We start from the raw sequence: 23,552 nt of genomic DNA, 5'->3' as shown, positions 1-23,552 counted from the left end.
AAACGTCACCCAGGTGCGCAGAGCAATCTGTTAACTCACAGAGGTGCCAACAAAGACAAATACAATAAGGCTGAGCCTGTTGGAGACACAGTACTCAGTGTAAATGCACACACGGTATCTGGTCACAGGAGCAGAGCCAAAGACAGCAGAACTGCGTCCGTCTAGACCTACTGTGCGTGCGACGTCGCAACTGCGGACGCCAAGGAGGGCTGCAACAGCTTAGTCCCTATCCACATGCGTAATATCAGTGGGAAGGGGTTTCAAATGAGTTATTCACCAGAATCATACATCCATCATCATTCACACAGTAGCAACTAGAGACTATATTAGCGCATGGCGCAACAGCCATGGCGCTCTTTATAGCAGCCGGGACCTTCCAGATCTCCGAGATGTACCAATGAGATCTGGAGCAGGACCTGAGCACATGACTCCCGATCTCCAATGGGAAATCATCTCATGAGCATTCTCAGTAGGAGGACAGAGGGACTTTGCCCCTGGAGAGATTTGCTGCAAGGCAATCTCCTCTGCGGTAGATAAACGGCAAGAGACCGCAGAATGTAAGGGTCTGGATTCCTGCAGAGCAGACACAGAAACCTGACGCCTAACAGATTGAACACTCCATACAGTTTCCCTCTAGGCTATGACAAATACAGTAGGAATATATGGACTATGTATACTTGATCTTAAGACTGGACTTACCGCAAGAAATATTACAGCAGGTGTTTTCATTGGGGTCCGCTCGTTTTATTGGCAATGTAAATAACATGTTTTATTTATTTTATTAGCCTTCGGCTCGGTCTCGAGCCATGGCGATTTGATGGATGATCTGTAGGAATATTGATGTTGTGTAAGCCTAGATGGGTCCACCAGGGTCTTCTCCTTTGTCATCTTGATGGTATCAATTCATCTGGTTGCTGGTCTTTCTCTTCACCTTGTTTCTTCTATTCTTCCGACCATGATAACCTGTTCTTTTCCTATGATGTGTCCAAAGTAGGCAGGTCATAGCTTGGTGATCCTTTCTTCGAGTGAAATGTCTGGTTTGATTTGTTTGAAAATTGATTTTTGTTCTTTTTGCCATCCATGGTATTGATGATGTCCTTTTCCAGCACCACATTTGGAAATAGTCTATTCTACTTCTGCCTTTTTTCTTTATTGTCCTGGTTTTGCATCAGTGTATTACCACCGAAAAGAAAAGACACTGCTCCTACATAGTTTTGTCACCAGTGAAACGTTCCTCGATTTTTGAAGGCATCGTCCAGTGACTTAATATTGCTTTTACAGTATATCTTTGCATAATGTAGGAAAATCGTTAGGGATTAAATTGTCTAATTGTCTCTAGTGGATTGTGAGGGCGCTTACTTCTGTTTTTACTTTAGTGTGGCGATCTGTGTACAAGTAGCAATAATAACGGTATTTTTAATGATTCCATATAGTAGGGTTATTTATCAGAAATCTGCCACTCTTGTACTCTCTACACTATTTATCAATGTTCTTGCACCTATAACACTCTTTATCCGGGATATCCCCCTTTTCAATGAGTGCTAGTTTAGGTTATAAGATTTTGGTGGGTTTAGCCTTTTTTAAGAGGGGCTGTCACTCCTGTTGCTTTCATATAAGTGAAGACCAGGATAATATGTGGATAATTTATAAGGAAACTGATGTAATGGGCTGTCTGCTCGCTGCTAGGCTTCATTGAGCTACACAAATCGCGTGGATCGCCGAAATCGAATTGGCCGCATCTTCCGCCCACGTCTTGTTTAGACATTATATCCACAGGAGTCGATATCATCTCTTTTTCTATGTGCATCGGTGGCATATGTTCATCTTGCCTTTGTGCACACATGGACGCCGTGCAGCATTTGTCACTGTCCGGACCTATGAAGGGTTACACCTCGGCATTGCACAGTGATCGTCAGTGTCCTGTCCATTTATTTGTCCAGTTTGCACAGCTCGCTCTGTCTACGACTCACATAGCCCGGTCTGTTCTGCTATAGAGAGGCACTGTAGTTACAGCTAATGGTCTATTCAGCCTGGATGCCACCATGTTAGTCGTTTGTAGACTGGGAAGGAAAAAAGGCAAATATGGGTCACTGACCTGAAATCGTGGTGTTTGAACTTCCAGTGTGATCCCGATATTCTGCTTTCAGATTTCAGTTTTTATATGAATGAATAAGTCACTTTGTAATGCAAATTGTCTTTCAGATGTGCACCAATCTGCAGGGTTGGGGTAAATTTACATAGGCAGATTGTTCCCAAAACGATCACCGATTTATGAGCCAGTAATCCCATGTGCGTTGTTTAGCTCCATTTACATGGGGCTCTTGTGGGTTCTGTGTGCACTCGTTTGTTTCCATACAGTTTAATTTTTGTCGGCAGCATACCCTCCATACACAGAGCAGTTTTAAAGGGAATCTGTAACCTGAAATTGGGGGCTATTTAAATTACTTCAGTCCGGTCCGATGGGCGGTGTTTTCTATCCATTCCTCCTCCCCATCCTTGGCCGCCGTCCGCTATATTTTCTGGAATTGGAGTAGGTTTCCGCCATAGTCCGTGCGTGCGCAATGCAATCTTGCCTCGCGCACGCGAAGTATGCTTTGCCCAACTGCGGGCAAAGCCTAAAAACATTACTGCGCATGCGCTGGTTAGCTATGTCCCAGAAGTATTTCGCTGTGTTCCGGGACATAGTTAACCGGCGCATGTGCAGTAATGCTTTTAGGCTTTGCCCACAGTTGGGCAAAGCACACTGCGTGAGGCAAGATTGCATTGCGCACGCGCGGACCTATGGCGGACACTTACTCCAATTCCAGAAAATATTGCGGATGGGGAGGAGGAATGGATAGGAAACACCGCCCATCGGACCGGACTGAAGTCATTTAAATAGCCCGCCAAATTCAGGTGACAGGTTCCCTTTAAAGACATTTATTTATGGGATGTCGACGAGCTATGCCGTAATTGTACCCGCTCTGGGCCCCCTTGCGTGCTGTCAGGAATGGAGAGGCGGCTGGACATGCACAGCTCTCCATTTTGTACAGTGGGGGGAAAAAGTATTGTCAGCCATCAATTGTGCAAGTTCTCCCACTTAAAAAGATGAGAGGCCTGTAATTGACATCATAGGTAGACCTCAACTATGAGAGTCAAAATGAGAAAACAAATCCAGAAAATCACCTTGTCTGATTTGGCAAAATTCATTTTGCAGATTATGGTGGAAAATAAGTATTTGGTCATTAGCAAAAGTTCATCTCAATATTTTATCTATCCTTTGTTGGCACTGACAGAGGTCAAGCGTTTTCTGTAAGTCTTCACGAGGCTGGCACACACTGTTGGTGGCATGCTGGCCCGTTCCTCCATGCAGATCTCCTCTAGAGCAGTGATGTTTTGGGGTTGTTGCTGGGAAACACGGATTTTCAAATCCTTCCAAATGTTTTCTATGGGGTTGAGATCTGGAGACTGGCTAGGCCATTCCAGGACCTTCATATGCTTCTTATGAAGCCACTTCTTTGTTGCCCTGGTGGTGTGCTTGGGATCATTATCATGTTGAAAGACCCATCCACGTTTCTTCTATGTCCTTGCTGATAGGAGGTTTGCACTTAAAATTTCACAATCCATGGCCCTATTCATTCTTTCATGTACACGGATCAGTTTCCCTTGTCCCTTTGCAGAGAAACAGCTCCAAAGCATGATGTTGCCACCCCCATGCTTCACAGTAGGTGTTCTTTGGATGCAACTCGGCATTCTCTCTCCTCCAAACATGAGTTTTGTTTCTAACAGTTCTACTTTGGTTTCATCAGACCATATGACATTTTCCCAATACTCTTCTGGATAATCCAAATGCTCTCTAGCAAACTTCAGATGGGCCCTGACATGTACTAGCTTAAGAAAGGGGACACGTCTGGCACTGCAGGACTGAGGAATATTATCAGTGGTCTTGTATGTCTTCCATTTTCCTATTCTTGCTCCCACTGTTGATTTTCATCACATCAAGCTGCTTGCCTATTGCAGATTCAGTCTTCCCAGCCTGGTGCAGGGCTACAATTTTGTTTCTGGTGTCCTTCGACAGCTCTTTGGTCTTCACCATAGTGGAGTTTGGAGTCAGACTGCTTGAGGGTGTGCACAGGTGTCTTTTTATACTGATAACAAGTTCAAACAGCTGTCATTACTACAGGTAATGAATGGAGGACAGAGGAGCCTCTTAGAGAAGTTGTTACAGGTCTGTGAGAGCCAGAAATCTTGCATGGTTTTTAGGTGACCAAATACTGATTTTCCACCATAATTTGCAAAATAAATCTTGCCAAATCAGACAAGGTGATTTTCTGGATTTTTCTAATTTTCTCCCTCATAGTTGTGGTCTACCTATGATGTCAATTACAGACCTCTCTTATCTTTTTAAGTGGGAGAACTTGCACAGTTGGAGGCTGACTAAATACTTTTTCCCCCACTGTATATGGAAGCTCTGAAAATGGCTATAATGGGGGGGGGGGGGGACTGCAGCTGTCAATATTCCGTAAATATTTTGTGGACAACCCCCCCCCCCCCTTTTTTTTTTTTTTTTTTTTTTTTTTTTTCTTTTTCTCTCCCTCCCCCTTCTTGTACAACATTAGATCACGTTATATGTTGTCAGGAACAGAGGCAGCTGCGCTTTTGCAATGCTGTGCATTGTCTATGGAATCTTTGAAAGTAACTGCACAGGCTAACAATGGAAATCAAGGGGATAGAAAGGACTATCCAAATGGGAAGAGGATTAGGATAAACGCACAATAAAAAACCTCAGAAACAATATAGGATCAAGAAACATCAAGAGCAAAAAACCAGGATAGAACAATCGTAATGTCCCTAAGGCTATGTGCCCACTTAGCGATATTTCCCCCCCCCCCCCCGAGCAGAAACGCATGCCCTTGCCAATGAAAACGCATGCGCTTTTTGACATGCGTTTTCCCATGCGTTTTTGCCCATATAATTGATGGTATGCAGAATCGCGGGCGATTACGCAAAATTAATGAACATGCTGCGTTTTTTACCGCTAAGCGATTCCACAGCGGTAAAAAACGCACCATTGGCACAACATGTGCATTTTCTATTACAAATGCATGGAATGCTTTTTTTTTTTTTTTTTTAAGCGTTTCCGCGGCAGAATCACACGTTTAAAAACGCAGCGGAAACGCTACGTGGGCACACAGCCTTAAAATTAACTTTTAATTAAATAATTAAAAACTTGAGACAATCCCAACTTATAGGGTGTAGAGCAATACTTCACACAGAATTATTTTTTCGCACTGTTAGACCCTAATAGATCCCTTCCTGGCTGCGGAGGTTGGCACCCTAGTTGTTGACAATGTGGCGCCCCCGCTCAACGTCGGTAGCCCTAAAACACCCTATTGATCCCTGCTGAACAGAGAAGTATACACAGAAAAAAACACATACATATACACCCGAAAAAACCCCTAGTGGAGAGATTGAATAATGTCTCTTAAGAAGGTGCAACAGTGCTGAGAACTTATCTTGTAGTACAAAAATGAGCACTCGACCCACAAAAATATATATAGCAATAGGGTAGACTTATCTCGGAATAAAAAAAGCTTAAATAATGCAGCTTATATATCTTATCTCGGAGTAAAAAGAGCTTCTGCTGCAAACAATGACACCATAAGGGGGATTTTTTTCCACAAAAAAAAGTCTACACATAGAACATGAGATGAGAATGGATGAAACAATAGTCTCATAAACAGCAATTAGTATTGCATAATCATTGCACTAAAAAATGGACAGAAAAGAATATTGCACAATTATTGCACTCAAAATATCAAAATAATCCACCAGGTCACCAGGTGGATGGAACAATGGCTTGAAAGTGCTGAGGGTATGTGCACACGTAGTTTTTAGTCTCTGCGGATTTTGTAGAGAAAACCGCAGGACAAAGTGCTGCGGTTTTTCTGCGGATTATCTGCGTTTTTTCTGCGGTTTTGCCCTGCGGTTTTACACCTCATAATGGATGAGGTGTAAAACCGCAGCGTTTCTGCACCAAATAATTGACATGCTGCGGATTGTAAACCGCAGCAAAACCGCGCGGAAAAAAACGCAGCATGTGCACAGCTTTTTTTATTTCCATAGGAAATAAAGGTACTGTACAACGCAGCAAAATCTGCTGCGTTTCTGCAGAGCCAAAAACGCTGCAGAAACGCAGCAGAATCCGCAGCGTGTGCACATACCCTAAGAAGTCCTGCTGGGTGTAATAATCCATACAGCGACACAAAAATGCAACATAAGCACCCCATATACTCCGGGGTATCACAATGTCTCAATGCAAAAAATATGCATGTTGCAAAACGGTCTGTCAGCATACACAAGGTTAATACTTATCAGCCATTAGTGGATAGGAAGCCCAGCCCGACGTGTTTCCCTCTCCATGATGCTGAGGGTTCATCAGGGGCAGAGAAGATGGGGTCTCCTTCCCCCAACCGAAAGATCAGTGCAATGTGCGGAGTGTTCTCTGTGTCTCGGACGCTCAAATTTACCGCTTCCTGTTTGAGACGTCACTTCCGGTCATGTGGAAATATACTAAATTCATAAATTATTCCCAGGATTCCTCCTTGGAAGAAGCGACTCAGCGAAACGCGCGTCGGGGTTTTCCACCAATTGACAGGTATACACAGGACTTTGTTATTTTAGCCCTTTGGCTAGTTTAAGATTAGTTGTCCCCACACCATGCACTTTACAGCATTGCTGTTTGGCAAAACTGGATTTATTGTAACTTGGACATTCTTTGGACTTTATGAGCTTATAAGCATTTATTCTAATAGCACTATGCACTTTTGTATAAAATCCTGGGAATAATTTATGAATTTTTAGTATATTTCCACATTTAGCACTATGCACTTTATGATGTACTGTAATTTCATGGACATGATTTATCACATATAGACCCTAGCTCACTGCATTTATATCCCCATGGATTTACTATAGCTGTGAATACATAGGTTAGGGGTATATATATATATATATATTTTTCTGTGCTTGTTTTTTTGTGTCTCCTTCTTTTGGCTGCATGGAGTACACCTCTATGTTCTGAATAATTTTGCGACTATATTAAAGACACCTGACATAGGAGCTACCCTACCAAAATACAATATATGTGAGCCCTGTCAATGTGAAAATACATTAGAATTGGAAAATAACGCTATCTGAAAGACTTTAACGAGTAGGAGTAGCCAGAGTTAGATTTCCAAAAGCTGCCACTCTTGTCAGCTTTTCTCATGTAAAGGTGTGAAAATTCTACCAAGAATGGTGTGACTGAAGAATAACATCCAGAGGAAGGTGATCCTGCGGACGTACTTGACTCGATGATGAAAGATGTAAAGAATTGTTCTGATCACGTGGTGCCCATTCAAGGACAGGCTGGTGGCCCCAACCAACGTGCCTGTGCGGCATAAATCTATTAGCCATTCCTGTTCGGAAGTAAGGCTGGTGGAACTGGAGTAATGGTGTGGGGAATTTATTTTTGGCATATCTTGGGTTCTCCGATACCTGTTCATGGACCGTAAGGCTTACCTACGCTTTGAGACCGTACAAATTTCCCTTCATGGTTGAAGGGCAATGCACCATGCCGTCAAGGTTTTTAGTGAATAATTGGTTCCAAGAACATGACAGAAACTTTCTTCTCAAGCCTCTCTATTCCCCAGATCTTATTCCCATAGAACATCTCTTAGACAATGGTACACGGATATTATGAGCAGGTCATTGCCTCCATCTAGGATAGAAATTGTCCTTTCCGTATGGACCAACCATAGTGGAAAACAATGTCCATGTGGAATCTATGCCACGATGAATTGCTGCGGTTTTGAAAGCCCAAAGGAGGTCCAATGCGAAAAATATATAACTGGTTTCTAATAAAGTGGCCATTTTTTTCACATCAGAAGTCTGGAAACGTCGTAGAACTCAATGGACTCAAGCATGTGTCAGTGGGGTCCATCAGGCTCCGTAGATGTCTGTATCTATGACAGTGACAAAGTATGTATAACAGAAGCCTCCATGGACAGAATTATTTAAAAAGGTTTCTAAATACTGTAGATAACATTGGAAAGGGATCTTCCATAATTTTAAACAGTTATTGCCTATTCCTAGAATCTGTCATCTACGTTAGATCTGGGGCTTTCCCTGGGATCTTGGAAGATCAGCACAATGAAGGAGCATTGATGCTGCTTTTTTTTTTTTTTTTTTTTTTTTTTTTTTAAGAAGCACCGCTGCAGCTCCGTCCCATCTACTCGAATCAGTGTTAAAGATGGTGTCGCACGAGCGTAGACTCTCTCATCCAAGAGAATCTGGTCAACTGTGTTTTTGAGTTTGATCAGAGTGTGATTTATAGTGTGATGGATTCTCTTGGATGAAGAGATGATGGAGAATTTTCTATCTTAAGTCCATGTGCAGTTTGATGTTTCCCACGCACTTTTTGACTTGCATGGTCGAGTGCGATCTGAATATCAGATGAAACTCTGGCAAGCTGCAATTCCCCTCCCCCCCCGTTCCGGGTTTGTCATAGGAAACGGTTGTGCAGTTATGCTGCTGAAGGTCACTTGGCCGAAATGTTTAGTCTTTGGATTGCCTGCACTACAAAATACATAGTTCAAACATGAAGATCATTTATTCTGATTTAACTCATTGAGTGCCAGGTATTCACTACTGTCACATGACTGTAGTGTGATATCCTGGGGCTAAGTGCTCTTTCCCTATCCCTAAAGCTGTGGGCGCTCTAGCTATTCCTGCTCCACGGATTACTTGAATGGTGAAGATGACGGGGCCACATACCTTGCTGAGCCCCTGAATTGGTCTTTGTCGGTCCTCTCCTCCACCCAGGGAAGTGGGACGTAGTTGCATATAAGAATACACAAACCAGTCTAACTAGGGAAGACGTTCAGGGATAAATGAAAATACCAATCTTACAAATCTGCCCTAGCAAACAGAGTAGAGCACCGGGAAGTAAAAGGAAGGAACCACCAAATAGGAGAGGATGAGGATATACACACAGACAAATCACCAAGCAAGTCTTCAGAACAACATTCAAAATGTCTCCTCAGCAAACGGCTCCATACCAGGCAGTATAAAATTAACGTTGTCAACTCTTGATTGCCAGGAGTGAGTATATATAGCAGAGGAGAGTGGCCAACACTGAACAGCTGAGACCATCAAAACAGGAATGCTTTGGAGACTCTCAACCGAATAGATTTAAGCACTGCACCATATAAAATGGTGAAGGGCTTCTAATGAGTGCATAAGTATGTGGAATCGGTCACAGCGGTCTTCTTTCTGGTCCGTGTGACGGTAAACTCGTGACAACTACTTTACAATGGATAAAATCCTACTTGTGCACCAGATATAGGAGAGCCGTGCTATATATTAAGAAAAATTATTGGGCACGTGCACAATCCCATTGAATAGCATTGGACCAAGTACGATATGATGTTTTGTCGGATGACACTCGGACCGAAAATACGGCCGTCTGCACCTGCACTCACACTTTTTTTAACATTGTGTCTTCTGTTCTTAAAAGTGATTATGCTATGATTGGTTTATAGTGCCGTTCCTCTGTTGTTGATCTTGGAAATGCATGACCACCCTTTCAGCGCTGTGTCAGAGACACATCCTGAATGGTGTTTCCCAGCAGTCACTTTATTTATATACACACTTCCAGAGACCTTTCAGGAGAGCTGGAGGGCGACTTTACAACTGTCCATATTTTTGAAAAAGTTGTGCACTCCTTACTTTCCCTTCACCCATGACAGGACACCTGAGAGAGGGATCCGCCCAGCTAGGACAGGAAACCTACTGAAATTAAAGGGCGGTACATCTCCGCCCGCTTCATTTGGTTTCCTTTCCTTGATGGGAACACTCTTGCTGAAACTCAGCGGGTGAAGTTTATTTTTCACTTGCCCACTCCTGTCCCAGTGATGGAAGAGCAGGTGGTATGCCTGTGAGCCGGCCTTCATGAGATGGAAGTGCCGTCGATGGGGCCTTAGTGCACTTGCGAGTGCAGGTGGCACAGACTTTTATGCTGAGCATGTGTGAATCTGCTGTGCCGCTTGCTCTCCATCTACCCGCAGACTTTGTAGTGAGTCGCACTTTAGGGGGTGCGCTCTTCTGATGTCACGGGGCAAGGAATGGGCATGCCTGGGTGACGTTGGAGGGGGCATGCCTGGGTGACGTTGGAGGGGGCGCGCCAGAAACAAGATGGCGGCACCCTGGTCGAGAATGCCGACCAAGACGCATGGGGACTCAGTGCGCCCTGGCTGGGGCGATGTGGAAGGGCGTTTTTCAAGACCGGAGGAGGCGGAACCAAGGAGAGTGTTGTGGATTCCCCATAAAAAGGAAGGGATAACCACAAGACACCGGTTATGTCAAAGCTCACCCATCATGGTGGATTTGAGAAGACAGCAGCTGCCATCACATCATTCACCACTACCATTGCCCGCTCACCAACATGGGCATAGTAAAGGGAGCAACTGCTCAACTGGCAGGAGTGGCAGCCATCCCAGTCAAAGGAGTGAAAAGTCGCAGGACTCCTCAGCATACAGAAGACATATCGTATGTACCCCTGATCAGCCTCCAAATCCGGAGCCTATGAAGAGGGAACCGGTCCATCTTTGTAGCCTGTCAGGGTAGCCGATAGGGGTATGGATAATCCACCATTGCTAGATGGATCATGGAAGCTGTTAGTTTGTCTTGCAAGTGGTTCTCCGGTTCCTGAAGATTTCAAGTCTCACTCCACTAGAGCCATGGCAATCTCCTGGGCAGAAAAAGCAGAGGTATCAATTGATCAAATTTGTAAGGCTGCTGCCTGATCCTCATCATCCTCCTCTTTTCAAGTACTACAGACTGAATCTTAAACTGATATGTCTAATCCTGCTTTCTCTCACGTTTTACCTTTTAGGTTAGGCATTCCCGAACTTTAAGTCAAGATCCATTTTCAAATATTCGAATACACTGGTTAATGCTGTACCCTAGTGAGTGGTTAAAAGAAAATACTCGACCAATTCATGGTTTTTATTTGCTTTTTTAATTTTTTTTATACCTTAATAGTAACCAGTAATATTGTTTGACCCTACTTCCAAGTAGTGACAGCAGGTGCTCCCGAGCCACAAATTCGAGCTATTTGGTCAGTCAGCCAAAATTAGAGGCTTCGGCCAACTTGTTATATTTTGTAATAATCCAGGAATTTAATAATGTATTCAAAAACTGTTTAGAACATTACAGAATAAGACAAGTCATGTTCACCTTATCCATCCTCTGTTTCCGATGCTCGAAGTGTGACCACTGATTGTTTACAGGCGCCTAACATATGATTGTGGCAGCTTAAGATTGGGAAGACTGCCAGAGAGAGGATTTTTGCATTTTTGGAAGTTTTTATTTTCCTGAAGCAGTTTTTGCAGCCTGTTGATCGGACAGTGTCTAGTTTAGAGAGATTCCCATCAGGATCTGTTTAAAATAAGTGAAATACAGTGATATATATATATATAATTATTTTTTTTTTTTTTTTTTTTTTTTTATTTATTTATTTTTTTAATTTGTCTTTCTCCTCACTTGGAGTTTTTCAAAACTTCTCTACCAAAGAAACAAAACAAACCTACTCATATTCATATGACCAAAAATTTCTCAAGTGGATTTCCCAAAGAAATCAATAGAATTTTCCAAGAATTTTTGTAGTTTTTCGGGAGGATTCCTCTCCCAAAAAAGTCACAAAAAGCTCCACATAAGCATAGCCTATATTAAAAAATAATGATGGTGGGGAAATCCCCCACAAATTATGTACCATAGGCTTGTTCATCTCTAATTGAAAGGAGCGCTTGTTCCAAACAAATTTGAAGCGTTTATTAATCTGGATTTTGGTGTTGAATCTGTGCAAAAAATCTCATTTAAAAAAAAACAAAAAAAAAACCTGTCTGAACATACTTTTTTTTTTTTTTAGGATTAATGTGTACACTTTCAACAGCATTTGTTTTATGTTCTTGTCATATCATGCATCATGGGTTTTAATGCTTTCCATAAAAGGAGTTACCCATGGGTTAAAGAAATGCCCACTATACACCTACTGGTATACTGCCCTGATCCCAGATTGCCCCATTGGTCTCCTTGTTTCACCCTTAGGCGTTGACGCGTAAAAATAAACAAAACCGCCCATGAGTGTATGTGTTAAAGTGTGAAATGTTCTTGATTGTAAGGAAGGAATGCAGTGATTTTGGATGTATCTAAATTTTTTTTTTTTTTTTTTCTGCTTGTTTCACCCTCCCCCAATGTATTAGTACATGATGACCATTAAGATGAAATCCCCAGACCATCTCTTCATCCTGGATAATAGTTTCTCCGAATTCACCCATCTGACTTTTTTGTATTATTATTATTATTATTATTATTATTATTATTATTATTATTATTATTATTATTATTATTATTATTTTTATTCCATGACGCTTTACATCTGTTGGGACATGTTGACGGCTTGTCTTCATTACGTTTGGAGTATTTCAGGAACATTACTGTGTGTATGGTTAAAGGGGTTATCCAGGACTATTACTTTTTTTATTTTTTTTTTTAACTATGGGCCAAACGACTTACAAGTATTTGCCAACTACCTGCCTGTTGTGCTCGGCACTGATCTCAGTTGGCACAAGGTGGTCACAAAACACTCCTGCAACTTCCACTGACTGGCAGAGCAGCGTCTTCTCTTCCGTTCTGCTAATTGGATGTGACTGCCGATGGCATGCTGATTGACAACAGACTCCTCATTGTCTACCTGCAGGGAGTTGGCCGTCAATCAGCATGACTTCTACACATGCCTAGTTAACAGAGCAGCCTGGAAGAATCATAGAATCGTAGAGTTGGAAGGGACCTCCTGGGCCATCTGGTCCAACCCCCTGCTCAAAGCAGGATTTGCTAAATCATCCCAGTCAGATGTCTGTCCAGCCTCTGTTTGAAGACTTCTATTGAAGGAGAACTCACCACTTCTCGTGGCAGCCTGTTCCACTCATTGATCACTCTAACTGTCAAAAAGTTTTTCTAATATCTAATCTGTGTCTCCTTCCATTCAGTTTCATCCCATTGCTTCTAGTCTTTCCTTGTGCAAATGAGAATAAAGTTGATCCTTCTACAAGAAGGAAGGGCTGCTCTGTTGACATGTAGCAGCTGAATCGCCAGCAGTAGAGGTCGCTGACCACTCTGAACCGGCTCTGGGTTGATCAGGCAATTAGTTGCCTTTGTTAGTGACTACCTGCCTGTTAGTTTTTAGACCCATAGTAAAAAATGAAATAACATGGTTCTGTGCAACCCATTTTAAAAACCAAATTGTTCCTCCTTGTTTAGGTGGAGATAGTTGTTGGACTTCTGGACTTCCCCACTTTATGGATTGTGAGTTGGGCCAAAGCATAGACCATTTCTAACTGGTCCATTGAGCGTTGGAGCCGGTTGCTTTGTGTACTGGTTTGATTAGGCAGCATTTTTAGTATATTGTCCCAGTTTGCATTCATAACTCTGCTTTCCCTATGAAGTAAAAAAAAATTTCTACATCTATGTAATAAGAACATCCAGGTGAGGCTGCATCTGTTGCATTCTTCCATGTGTTAAATGACAGCTTCCACACAGGACAGTGGAATTCTTGAAACACTTTGCTCGTAGCCAAAAAAAAAAAATAGAAGTGTGGGTAACTTTTTTTTTTTTTTTTTTAAAGGGTTGGAGAGGAAAAAAAAATGTCAAACGAGAACATTTTATGAAATTCATCTTCTCCATTCTTTAATAGTATCTCAATTTCAAAGATGTTCTCAGACTTCATGTCTCATTTTAGAACTTTTGAAAAATTCTAAAGGCGGAAAGATGGAATTGACTGTTTTTCTTCTCTGGCATCCACTCCGTGTAGTTTACCCTAGGTATTTCTGATGGTTGGTTAATAAGGATGACAACTAGCGCCCATACCTACCTCCAAAATGTTTGGTGCTTCTTCTAATGAAGAACTTTCCCTGCAGTAGGTCCGTGCTATCTAAATACTTTGTGGCTGCTAATTGTAGTAATTTGGTTGCTGATTTAGGTGCAGCTTATCCCTTTATTTGGACCCTACACAGTCTTTATTTTTTTTTTTTTTCAAGCATGTCCATGAAAATTAGATAAAGGTTGCCTTATCCCACCAATTTTGTCAGGACCGGCCTACTATATTGTGTACATGGGCCTCCTAACTCTCCTCTGACTGTCACAACAAAGGAATATCGGGCATAATAAAGTTCAACGCCCGGTCCTGTGTTGAGACCAGAAGTGTCTGGTAGCATCTGAATTTCCTCTCCCCATTGAAAACGCATGCAAGTGTGGTCGGACTGGGCATGTAGTGGGGCCAGGTGGAATGAGCTTACAGCTATTGAAGGTCCATGGTGGTTGTTTGCTCTTCGTTGGAGCGCTGTCCATCTGACTGTCTCTTCTTTACCAGACTGTAAATGATGATATTGCGGGCACAAGTCACCTGACCCCTAAATGAATCCACAATCTCAGTGGTCAGATGACGGGTGTTAGTTTCTTCATCAAGGTCTGGCGGTGATGTTCAGAGAATCGGTACTGAAGAGGATAAAATAAAGAGGACCTATCCCCAGGTCAAATGTGGGCAGTTTTTGCACTTATTTTAGTCGCCTTGCTCCTCTGAGCAAGGAGACCTTTTTATTTAACTCATCAAATATGCTAATGTTTATGATCTTTACCTAGGGGGGTGATGCTCACAGGATCCTCTGGGGTGTGTTTTCAGGCTCCTCAGCATTATTCTGTGAGCACCACCCCCAAAGACCATAAAAACCAGCATACTGGGCGCAACTGAAGAAAAGGGCCCATATCTCTATCTCTGAAGCCATATGGTGGATTTTTAACAAGAGAGAAACTAAATGCTAAGAGCAACAGGAATAAAATAAGAGCAAAAATTGGCTGTATTTTTTCTTTTGGTGATTTTTTTTTTTTTTCTTTTAGAGCAGGGTTCCCCAACTCCAGTCCTCAAGGCCCACCAACAGATCATGTTTTCAGGATTTCCTTTGTATTGCACAGGTGAAGCAATTATCACCTGAGCCAATACTAAGGAAATCCTGAAAACATGACCTGTTGGTGGGCCTTGAGGACTGGAGTTGGGGAAGCCTGCTCTAAAGGAAAAAAAAAAAAAATTTTCAGCTTTTGTTCACACTGATTGTGATTTCTGGTAGCAGTCCTGAGTCTGTTGAAAGAAGAAAAACTCTGCATAAAGTTTATCAAAGTGGTGATCTACTCTACAGTATTCACAATCAGTATCTCACGTGTGCCGTAAGAATGATGCAACACGTGTGCCTAGAAGACTGGAAGCAAATTTTCATGGATTGCTTTCCATGAAACTCTATTTAATAATTTTTTTATGGTTGTTCTTCTAAATGTCTTAATTATCACTGCCAATTATCACCTAATGCCACTGGGTGACATGTGAAGAGGCTTCTTGGGGTCTTCTGTTGTGGCCTAAATCTCATGATGTGACTTTCTGGTGTTGAGTTGTACTCAGATCGAGGTCTCCATTTACTTAGAGTTTAGCTATAGACAGTTATATTCAATTTGCTGTTCATTGTAAGAACATTCCCGTCAAGCATGTTGTCTAATTTGTGTTTTTGTTTTGTTTTTTCTCCCTTGTAGTTGCTTTCTGGGGGGATATTGCTTTGGATGAAGAAGATTTGGCCAACTTGAAGATAGATCTACGTGTGAGCTCAAGGAACAGAACGCGCTCTTCTTCAGGTCGGTTGTGATAAATGTAATATCTTCTTGTGCAGCCTACAGGTCTTATTCTTTTTTTTGTTTTTCCTTATTCTGAAGATTTTGTAGGTATTTTGCTAACTATGTCCTGTATATATGTAAGATCTAACGAGACAGGAGACAGTCTCTTAGATGTCCTAAATAGCTTCACCGGTAGATGGACCCCTGAGTGCTGTACCTGTAGGGCTCTAAGCTACTGATGTGGCTCTTCATGTCGATTGTTGGCAAGGAACCGTGTAATTGTATTCATGTCATCTTGGCAAGAATGGAAGCGCGCTCAATTCCTATCAGCCGTTCACCATAACTCGTCATGGTCTCAATTTGGGCATTATTGTCTTTGTTGTTGCTTGGGATGTATGTGGGATTGCAGCTCCTTTCTGCTGGAGTGTATAGGATTGAGTTAAAATACCAGGATGCAAAGTTCTTTCTGTCTTTAGCACGGCATGGTGGGTGGAACAGTTTTTTTTTATTTTTTTCTTAATCCATATTTTGACAGCCTTGAGTGGTACGGCGATTACATAGATGACCTCCTCCACATATGAAGGGGTCAACTACGTCACCTCATACAGTTCCCGGACTATATTAACAACAGTAACGCTAATCTTAACTTTACCGCCCACCATGACAGTTTTCAATAATTTTCTAGATCTGACTTTGAGAGCAATAGGGAGTGAAATTAAATCTGTGAGCACAACACCAGATGCAGCCTCCTGTCACACGTTTCATGACCTCAAAAATATATAAAAATGTGATGAAAGCTAGACCTAGCTGCGGGAAGAATGACCGCTATGCCAGTGCAATAATGTCAAACAGAAATAGAAGAAAAAAATTGCAAATATACAGAATGGACCCCATGTAAGACAACCTGTTTAAACCGCACATTGCCTAGGAGACATGCTACTGCTGAAAACATGACAGAAGTGGCTGATAACCATGGAAACGAACAGAAAACTAGATTTAAAAATCTGTTCATTCTTTATCTTTTATCTTTTAAAAATTAAATGACAAGCTGCATGTAACAAATGTAGTATTCCCTTTTTCAAAATGACATTCAGTAAGCAATTTTAGGGAGGTGCCGAACATTGTCTAAACGTTCTTACAAGTCCTTTTTCAGAATAATGTATATTCAGAATTAATATAATCTGTTAGCAGGTATGTAGCTGAAACTCAAATTTCAGCGCAGTCATTTATTAGGCTGTGTGCTGTTGATTCCATACAATTAATGTTTTATCACCAGGAGATTATCACTGCCTGGACTGCAAGACACAGGAACCCAGGTCCGACTATACCCCCCCCGCCGATAAGCTGCTTACTGTCAATAGACCACGTACATGGAGAGCTGTGGTGTGGTCAGGGGCAGCTTTCTGAACTCTGATACATCGGTGGAATCAAGGGCTCTCTTCCTACATCAGGCTGCTCTCAGATGAGGTAGCAGAAACCTGGTGACAAATTCCCTTTTAAAGGGATTTTGCACTTTCAGCAAGGTGAACCCCGAATGCATCCAGGCATTAAAAAATATCAAGGCCTGATGGTCCTAACCCTCCACCCACTTAAGCGCCTGCACTTCTCTGCTGTAGCCAATCCCTGAGCTTAGCAGCTCTGTCAAAGTAGGCGGTGCCAGCAGCAGAGCTCAGGGATTGGTTGCATGGGTGATGCGCACTGCAGTAGTCACTTAACGGCTGCAGACATCAGATCAGTGTTAGAGAGCCGCCACTGGAGCAGTGGAGAGGGACTTTATTTTACAAGCATTTAGGGTGTACTTTGCTGAAAGTGGAAAAACCCTTTTAATTTCCTTTTTCTGCAGAGCACCCATTATTACCAATCTAATCTCCTTTCATTTTGTATCTGGATAGAAGACTCTCACACTACATGGTTAAAAAAAAACAAAAAAAAACCTCATAAATATGGGTGAACCGTTTGCGGGGCATGACGTTTTACAGACGTTACAAAACGTTTTGGGTCAAAAAATGATGTAACCTGTTGACCTCAGGTAGATGAATATCTACAGTATGTCTCAGGTTTGGGAACTTATTTCAGATCATGATTCATATTAGAATAATAATTATAGCAATTTTCTCCTTGGCTACTTGGGGCTGTACTAGACTCATAGTTCATGTTTCAGGAAATTCACTTGTGCATTAGCAGCAATAGGCTGACTCCGATACTATCTTTTAAAGCATCTAATGTGTGTGTGCAAATGTCAGTGGAGGCTATGTATGTAGAGGTGTCATATGGCATTGTAAACCGGTCTGTGATGGTAATGACACTCCTGAAAAGTCTTCATAAGGGTATGTGACACATGTTGCGGATTTGGCCCTGTGGGTCTGCAGCAGGTTTCCATGCGGTGTACAGTACAATGTTACCCTATGGAAAACCAAATCCGCTGTGCACATGCTCCGGAAAATTCTGCATAGATTTGCTGCGGTTTATTTTCCGCAGCATGTGAATTCTTTGTGCAGATTATGCAGCGTTTTTATACCTTTCATTATAGGAATCCGCAGGTGTAAAAAAAGGTGAAATCTGCACAAAATCTTCTGGAAAAACGCCGGTCAATTTTACCTGCGGATTTAGTAAAATCCGCACTGGAATCCGCAACGTGTGCACATACCTTTTAAGAATAGGAAGGGAGTTAAAGTGAACGTCATTTTAACTTTTCATTTCATAAATCAATAGTACATGTGCAAATAAGCAAGTTGGTCTTATATCTTATCAGAGGAATCTGCTTCTTTCTCTGCCAGGATTGATTAGTCGTTATCAAAATCCTCAATTCTGAGGTAAAATCTCTGTTCGTTGAAAACAGAATGTTATATTACTGAGAGAGATGGCAGTTGGTGCTTATAAGATTCTATGAAGAGGGAGGAGCTCTCCACCTCCTCCCATCCACATAGGATATGGCAGCTGCTCCAGATACAATCCTATCTCAGTAATAGGAAAGTCTGTCTTCCCGAACTACAGATTTTACCTCAGAATGGTGATCCCTGGACCCTCAGGAGGGGAACGCCTGACATAACATACATGGTAATGTCCATTTTGAGTTACTTCTCTGTGAACGGCCCCATATTGGCGCAGGTATTGGTAAACAAGGAGTGAGCGGGGGATTGAAAGAGAGTAGCACCGGCGGTCTGTCTGACCTCCGCCATGTTTCCTGCCAGGACTGCCTTTCCTCCCCAAATTTTGCCATGGAATTGGGGTTAGTCATTCAGTAATCTGAATGGACAGGGAGTTGGGGTGAACGGACTTGAGCCTTTTGGTGATTGGTAAAAGGTTTGGTTTTAATAGGTTTCCATATTACTCTGGCTATCTTTATGATCTGATTAATAACAATTGGCCACAGCCTTTATTTTTATTATCAATGGGTCAAAATTTGTATTTATGCGCTGTACAGATATTGGGTGAGATAGAAGTTATATTGTCTAATGCCACTGAGAATTTTGGTGATGAATTTTGGCATAGAAAGATGCAGACTCCTCCGATAAGAGATATCACAGAGCTGCTTGTTTCCATGTGTAATATTGATTTATGGAAAAAAAAAAGCTAAAACGACGGTTACTCTTTAAAGAAAAATTCTGCAATTTTCACACAGGCCAATGGGGCAATTTTACATACAGATTGTGAGATAGAAAATGCCCCCAAAAATTTAAACATCCCTTACTTCTGGCATGTAACGCGTTTTGGATTATGGGCGTCTTTTTTGGCATATGCAGGGGGAGGAGGTGATAGATGCAGTAATAGAGCAGATAAAGATGATGGCTTTAGTTTATATTTTATTTCCTTTATTGTGTAATATATTTAGTTATCTAAACATCCTTTGCTGTATTGGCCAGCACTTTAATTCTTGAAATGCGTTGGTAATCCTATTTTTGCCATTTATGAGTGTATTAGCTTATTTTACTTATAATGTACATTCTCAAATTTGTGGGGAAGGCATTATATTTTGTATTTAACTATATATTATACTCGAGGTCACATTTTATTTGACTATTAATAATTATAGAATACGCATTAGGAATAATGACATCTAGTGTATTAGAGTTGTAGATCAGTATGTCGTGTGAACTGTCGGCTGCCGTAATCCATATGTGACCTACTGTAGTGGCCATGAGTCTTGGGGTTGCTTTGCATCCCCATATTTTTTAATTTTTTTTTGTATTAAGTGTGTATGTAGCTGTGCCGGCGCATTTTGGGTAGAATGCTCTTAACCCCTTCTATATTGTGTATTAACCACTCATTGCTCTCTATAGAAAAGAAAAATGGGTGGTAAATTTTTTATTTTTTTTTTTTTTAATTTTTGTGATGACTCTAATAGCCAAATAGATAACATTGCACAACAATCTCTCACGCAACTTGTCACATTTGTGAATGTCGCTCCCTGACCCGTACAACCCTCGGTTTCCCACACCCCCTGTCCTGATTCTTGATTCTGTGATATCAATGTTCTCGTCCGCAGTTCAGGCTCTCCCTTCCTGTGATTTCTGACTTTTCCTCAATCCCCGAAACGCTATTTTATCTAATTCCTAGTATTTGGCCGCCCCCCCCAACGCTCATCCTGTTGTCCTCTTTAGTTTCCTGTTTTGATGAACTGTCATGGAGATGATTTTATACAGCAGACTTATCCGCACACCTACACCCAGCCAAAGCCGGCGGTGAAGTCACCCTGCTCTTGTAAATAGGCATGGCATGACTCTTCTATTTAAGGTGGTGGTTTGCCGTGGACGGCATGACACTGGTTCCTGGTTTTACTCCAGGATGTTATGAGAACCCGCCAATATATTATAAAATTTACGAAAAACTAGATTTTCCTCCAGCATAAAACTTATCATGTAATTCTGCATTGTAAGTACAGTGATGATGCCCCCCGGGACCTATGAACATAACTTCCTACAGATGGCTTATGTCAGCAGCTTCCATACTGATTCTGAGTAATTATTACTGGCCATTTATTAACTGGTTGCATTCAAGGATTTTCCCCACTAGCGGCCTACAGTGGGGCAAAAAAAGTATTTAGTCAGTCAGCAATAGTGCAAGTTCCACCACTTAAAAAGATGAGAGGCGTCTGTAATTTACATCATAGGCAGACCTCAACTATGGGAGACAAACTGAGAAAAAAAAATCCAGAAAATCACTGTCTGTTTTTTTTTTTTTTCATTTTATTTGCATATTATGGTGGAAAATAAGTATTTGGTCAGAAACAAAATTTCATCTCAATACTTTGTGATATATCCTTTGTTGGCAATGACAGAGGTCAAACGTTTTCTGTAAGTCTTCACAAGGTTGCCACACACTGTTGTTGGTATGTTGGCCCATTCCTCCATGCAGATCTCCTCTAGAGCAGTGATGTTTTTGACTTTTCGCTTGGCAACACGGACTTTCAACTCCCTCCAAAGGTTTTCTATAGGGTTGAGATCTGGAGACTGGCTAGGCCACTCCAGGACCTTGAAATGCTTCTTACGAAGCCACTCCTTCGTTGCCCTGGCGGTGTGCTTTGGATCATTGTCATGTTGAAAGACCCAGCCACGTTTCATATTCAATGCCCTTGCTGATGGAAGGTTTGCACTCAAAATCTCACGATACATGGCCCCATTCATTCTTTCATGTACCCGGATCAGTCGTCCTGGCCCCTTTGCAGAGAAACAGCCCCAAAGCATGATGTTTCCACCACCATGCTTTACAGTAGGTATGGTGTTTGATGGATGCAACTCAGTATTCTTTTTCCTCCAAACACGACAAGTTGTGTTTCTACCAAACAGTTCCAGTTTGGTTTCATCAGACCATAGGACATTCTCCCAAAACTCCTCTGGATCATCCAAATGCTCGCTAGCAAACTTCAGACGGGCCCGGACATGTACAGGCTTAAGCAGTGGGACACGTCTGGCACTGCAGGATCTGAGTCCATGGTGGCGTAGTGTGTTACTTATGGTAGGCCTTGTTACATTGGTCCCAGCTCTCTGCAGTTCATTTACTAGGTCCCCCCCGCGTGGTTCTGGGATTTTTGCTCACCGTTCTTGTGATCATTCTGACCCCACGGGGTGGGATTTTTGCGTGGAGCACCAGATCGAGGGAGATTATCAGTGGTCTTGTATGTCTTCCATTTTCTAATTATTGCTCCCACAGTTGATTTCTTCACTCCAAGCTGGTTGGCTATTGCAGATTCCGTCTTCCCAGCCTGGTGCAGGGCTACAATTTTGTTTCTGGTGTCCTTTGACAGCTCTTTGGTCTTCACCATAGTGGAGTTTGGAGTCAGACTGTTTGAGGGTGGGCACAGGTTTCTTTTTATACTGATAACAAGTTTAAACAGGTGCCATTACTACAGGTAATGAGTGGAGGAAAGAGGAGACTCTTAAAGAAGAAGTTACAGGTCTGTGAGAGCCAGAAATCTTGATTGCTTGTTTCTGACCAAATACTTATTTTCCACCATAATATGCAAATAAAATGAAAAAAAAACAGACAATGTGATTTTCTGGATTTTTTTTTCTCAGTTTGTCTCCCATAGTTGAGGTCTACCTATGATGTAAATTACAGACGCCTCTCATCTTTTTAAGTGGTGGAACTTGCACTATTGCTGACTGACTAAATACTTTTTTTCCCCACTGTATATAGAATAAGCTATAAACATCTGATCGGACAATCCCTCCAAACCCCAAATCGCCGCCTTGCTCTGTCTAAATACCTTCCGTAGACTTCCCAGGAGAGTGTCTTAATGTATACGGTCACTTATTCACCAAGGGTGTGAACGTAATGCAGACCCATACAGTTTTGCGGTAGTCCTCATACCGGTCAAATTAAAAGCCAACCTCTAATTTCCGCAGCTGTAACCAGAACTGAACCTTTGATTTCTGCTGTGGTTGTGCAGTTTCAATTGTCGCTGATCCACACAATGATTAATAAATAATAATTCCTAAAATGATAAAATCTGTTATACATAGGATAGAGTACAACTTGCTGATCACTGGAGGTCTGATTTTTTTTTTTGGACCTGTAGTGATCTGAGAACAAGGCTCTGGAACCAGACTACTAAATGGAGCGGAGTTGTAAATGCTCAACCTCCCCACTCTATACTTAGGCTATTTCCTTCGGTCTCATAGACAAATGCTGTAGTCCTGCTTTCTCGGGGAGTCCCGTAGATGGAGGTTGACCATGTCCACCTCCGCTCCATTCAAGACTGAGCCGGAGGTTACTGGGTTCCAGAACCCCATTCTTATGTATGCAATGACTAAGGACTTTTAGTCTTAAACTCGTCTGCACCGTCTGTCTTGATTTAAATGGATTTGCAATAAAAAAAATAATTTTCTAAGGATCCCTCGCTGGTTGTACCTACTTTTCCTCTTCGCCACGCTAACACCTCCAACTTAATATCGGGAGGATGGATGATGCTATCCATGCCATGTTTCATTGTGATCTGAAAACTGACAATATCTCCCGCCTGGTACCTCCAGGGGCGAGGCAAAGGTATCCTGAAAGTTGGTGATGTCATAATCTTCCAAAGGCACAGCACATCCCACCCCCATATGAGCTCCCCAAGGAGAGGTATGTGGGCCTAACCTTGAGCTAGAGTTTGGGTTTTTATCATTCAGTTCTGGAAGACACAGTGCTCTGTGGTTCTGTCTGTTGTGCTTTCCTCCGCTAAGCTCTGAGCTGTTTTCATGACACAGGTTTAGTACTTTTTCTTTTATCCCTTTTATGTGATTGTATATGCCATATTGTTTTGCTCCTGTTTTGTAACATCTTTATATGTTGTCTTTTTTTTTTTTTCTTTTTATAAACTTTGCCTACTTTGCTGTATT

At 41.9% G+C, this 23,552-nt stretch overlaps 1 protein-coding gene across 1 annotated transcript in view; it reads left to right on the top strand.

Annotated features, from left to right (window-relative positions):
• Window positions 1–23,552, top strand: part of LOC141060760 (bone morphogenetic protein 1-like) — an 85,968-nt gene that overhangs the window by 20,571 nt on the left and 41,845 nt on the right. Inside the window, exon 2 of the mRNA XM_073557108.1 lies at window positions 15,655–15,753. Coding sequence (XP_073413209.1) covers window positions 15,655–15,753 — 99 coding nt within the window. The remainder of the gene's footprint in view (window positions 1–15,654; window positions 15,754–23,552) is intronic.

Source organism: Dendrobates tinctorius, unplaced genomic scaffold, assembly GCF_039654945.1.
Source record: "Dendrobates tinctorius isolate UK_male_01 unplaced genomic scaffold, ASM3965494v1 ptg000245l, whole genome shotgun sequence".
Taxonomy (NCBI): Eukaryota; Metazoa; Chordata; class Amphibia; order Anura; family Dendrobatidae; genus Dendrobates; species Dendrobates tinctorius.
Note: the sequence above shows the minus strand (reverse complement) of the source record. Positions and strands in the feature narration are given on the sequence as shown.